At 39.7% G+C, this 2,559-nt stretch overlaps 1 protein-coding gene across 1 annotated transcript in view; it reads right to left on the bottom strand.

The window, feature by feature from the left end:
* The window catches only part of LOC102677337 (protein big brother-like), a 7,856-nt gene extending 6,060 nt beyond the window's left edge, over positions 1-1,796 (bottom strand). Inside the window, exons 1-2 of the mRNA XM_031509768.1 lie at positions 1,366-1,796; positions 627-818 (exon numbers count right to left, since the gene is read on the bottom strand). Of these exons, the coding sequence (XP_031365628.1) occupies positions 627-818; positions 1,366-1,557 (384 nt within the window). The 5' untranslated portion in view covers positions 1,558-1,796. The remainder of the gene's footprint in view (positions 1-626; positions 819-1,365) is intronic.
* Between the last annotated feature and the right edge of the window lie 763 nt (positions 1,797-2,559).

The following is a 2,559-nucleotide window of genomic DNA, read 5'->3' as shown; positions in this document are numbered from 1 at the left end:
AAAAAAAAAAAAAATAAACAAATATCTCGAATAATCTCGAAAGTATTTTTCAATTTTGCCAGGCACTCGTTTTTAAATTAATTTCGATTCGATTCGATCCCTAAAGAATAAAAATGATAAAGACCTAAAGGTCTAGAGGCGCTGTCGTTACGCTGTAAATCTCGTTCAGCACCCGCAGGGATAGAGAAAATTTGGGAGACCGGATGTCTCTCGATGTCTTCTTCGCCGAGACACGGTGACACCATTGTTCGAGAGGTAGAAACGGATACTAAATTGTCCGCCCGCCAGCACCAACGACACCCCTTGGACATACGATGCCCAAGGACACGAAAAACTGTATACCGTATCCTGTCCGAGCTCCCTTCCCTCATTTGTCGACCGCAATTCACCAATTAGAGTGAAACAAACAACCATCATTTAAACTTGGATTAATTGTTAACACAGATCGAACCGCGTTATTTCTATAATTCCTGTATAATATTTTCGAGAAATTCATTCGATTCAATGAACTATGGATCCAGAATTTTTCACGATATCGAATAACTAAAAGGCAATATCGTCAACAACAATTCGTGAATATCGAAAATTTGTTTTAGAAGAAATATAAGGATGTTTTTTTCACTTACCTTGCCGCGCTCCTTCTCAAAATCGCAATCGTTTATGTCGCCGCCGTAATTTCCGGACGCGTTGCCGAAAACTAGCTGGAGATTGGTGCCCGTCGCGGCGAACGCGATCTCCGTATAACCTTCCCGGCAACCATTTTGAAAGCGCACTTGGCGTTCCTCGACTGGTCTATCTCGGTAGCCGGTGTATCTGACCTGTGCAAGTTTAGAGAGGGAAAAGAAAAAAAAAGAAATGTTTTACAATTTTCGAATTCCAGCGGAAAAAATTTGACCTGATTTGGGATGGATCGACGCGTGATGAATACGATGATCGATTCCATCGAGATCGATCCGTCGGAAGGAATTGAAATCGACGGCGCGAATTAATTTTCGCGAGCGGAACGAGGGACGCGTGAAATTCGAAGAAACGATATTCCATTGGAACGAGCATTCCAAACGCACGAATCTTCAATCCGAATTAAATTCCTTTCCTCGTAACTTTCGTTCGAAAGTTTCGTTTAATGTCGGTGATTCGTATGGGTGAAGAAAAAAAAAAAAATATTTCGAACGATCGTGGAACAATATAGCTTCGAAACGATATTTATAAACAGAACGATACGTACAAACGATTATTATATGTGTACGAATTACTTGAACGAATTAATATAGATATATGAAATATATATCATTTGACTAGAACGAAAACTAGATCAAAAAAAAAAAAAAAATTTAATTTAAATTCGTTATTTAAAATAATTCTTACCTCGCTCTCGCGACTCAACCTCCTAAATAACTCCTCAGTCTCGAACTTGGCTTTCTGATTGGGTACCACCTTAGGCATCTTGAAGAGAAATCTGGGCCGTTGTTGCTCGAACAATCCCATCCCATCGAATGGGAGCACGCTGACGCCCAATCCTCCAGTGCCACCGGTGTGTTCGCTCATAGTGTGCATCATTTTGCACGAGGTATTGTTCGAGGAACGAATGAGCAAAAAAAAAAAAAAAATCAAAAATCGTTTCGAAAATCGATCCAATCTAGGGACACGTTTCTAGTTTGCTGGCACTGCTCTTCCGTTCTCGCAATAATACGGTATGGACTCGATTGGGCGATTTCACAAGAATATATAATAAATCGGAATTTGCACCGAGCGCCGAATTACACGAGTATCAACTGCACCGTGCGACGTCTCAGTGGAGACTAACGAGAGACGCGAACTCGCGGCAGAGTTTCGATCTTTCTCGTCTCGAGCCAGGCCACGCCCACCGATCCGCCTCTTTCCCCCCACCGTATCTACGTTCGAATCGCGAGGAGGATGAGCCCGCGAGAAGGAGAAATGGTGGGGGCCAAGCCCAGCGTCATCGTCGCGAAATTCATCCTGCTGCCAGAGAAACGTTACCGTTACGGGGTGACTCTGAAATTTCGTTACAACCGGAATTTTACAACCGTTGTTGCGGTAAATTGTTGCCTCGAGAATTCTCTCGCGCGTTCTCTAATTTACCAGGCATACAATGTTCTAGCCAGGGATCGACTAATGACGAATTTTATACAGACATTGCAAATTTAACCCTTCGCGATTAAAATGATTCGTCTCATTAAAATTGTACAAAATATTTCGTTTAATATCGTTATTTATTGATTTTATTAATCTTTTCCCGGAAACGTTGTAAAACATCGACGTGATTTGGCAAATAAAATAAAATATCGATGTTTCGATTTTAAAAAATTCCGTAAATAAATAACGAAAATAGATCTTCGATTTATTATTATTTTTTTAATTTTAATCTAAATTTGTCATTCCAAAGTAATGAACAATCAAGAATTTGAAAATTCTGATAATAAGATTTTTCAAGCGTTTAATCAAATTGTTGTGCACCAAATATCAAATAAAAATTAAATTCCTTCAACATTAAACTCTATTTGACTTAATGTCAAAATCCATTTTTCCCATTCTTCATTC

Source organism: Apis dorsata, unplaced genomic scaffold (assembly GCF_000469605.1).
Source record: "Apis dorsata unplaced genomic scaffold, Apis dorsata 1.3 scaffold_174, whole genome shotgun sequence".
Classification (NCBI taxonomy): domain Eukaryota; kingdom Metazoa; phylum Arthropoda; class Insecta; order Hymenoptera; family Apidae; genus Apis; species Apis dorsata.
The sequence above is the reverse complement of the archived record's forward strand: the minus strand, read 5'-3'. Positions and strand labels throughout refer to the sequence as shown.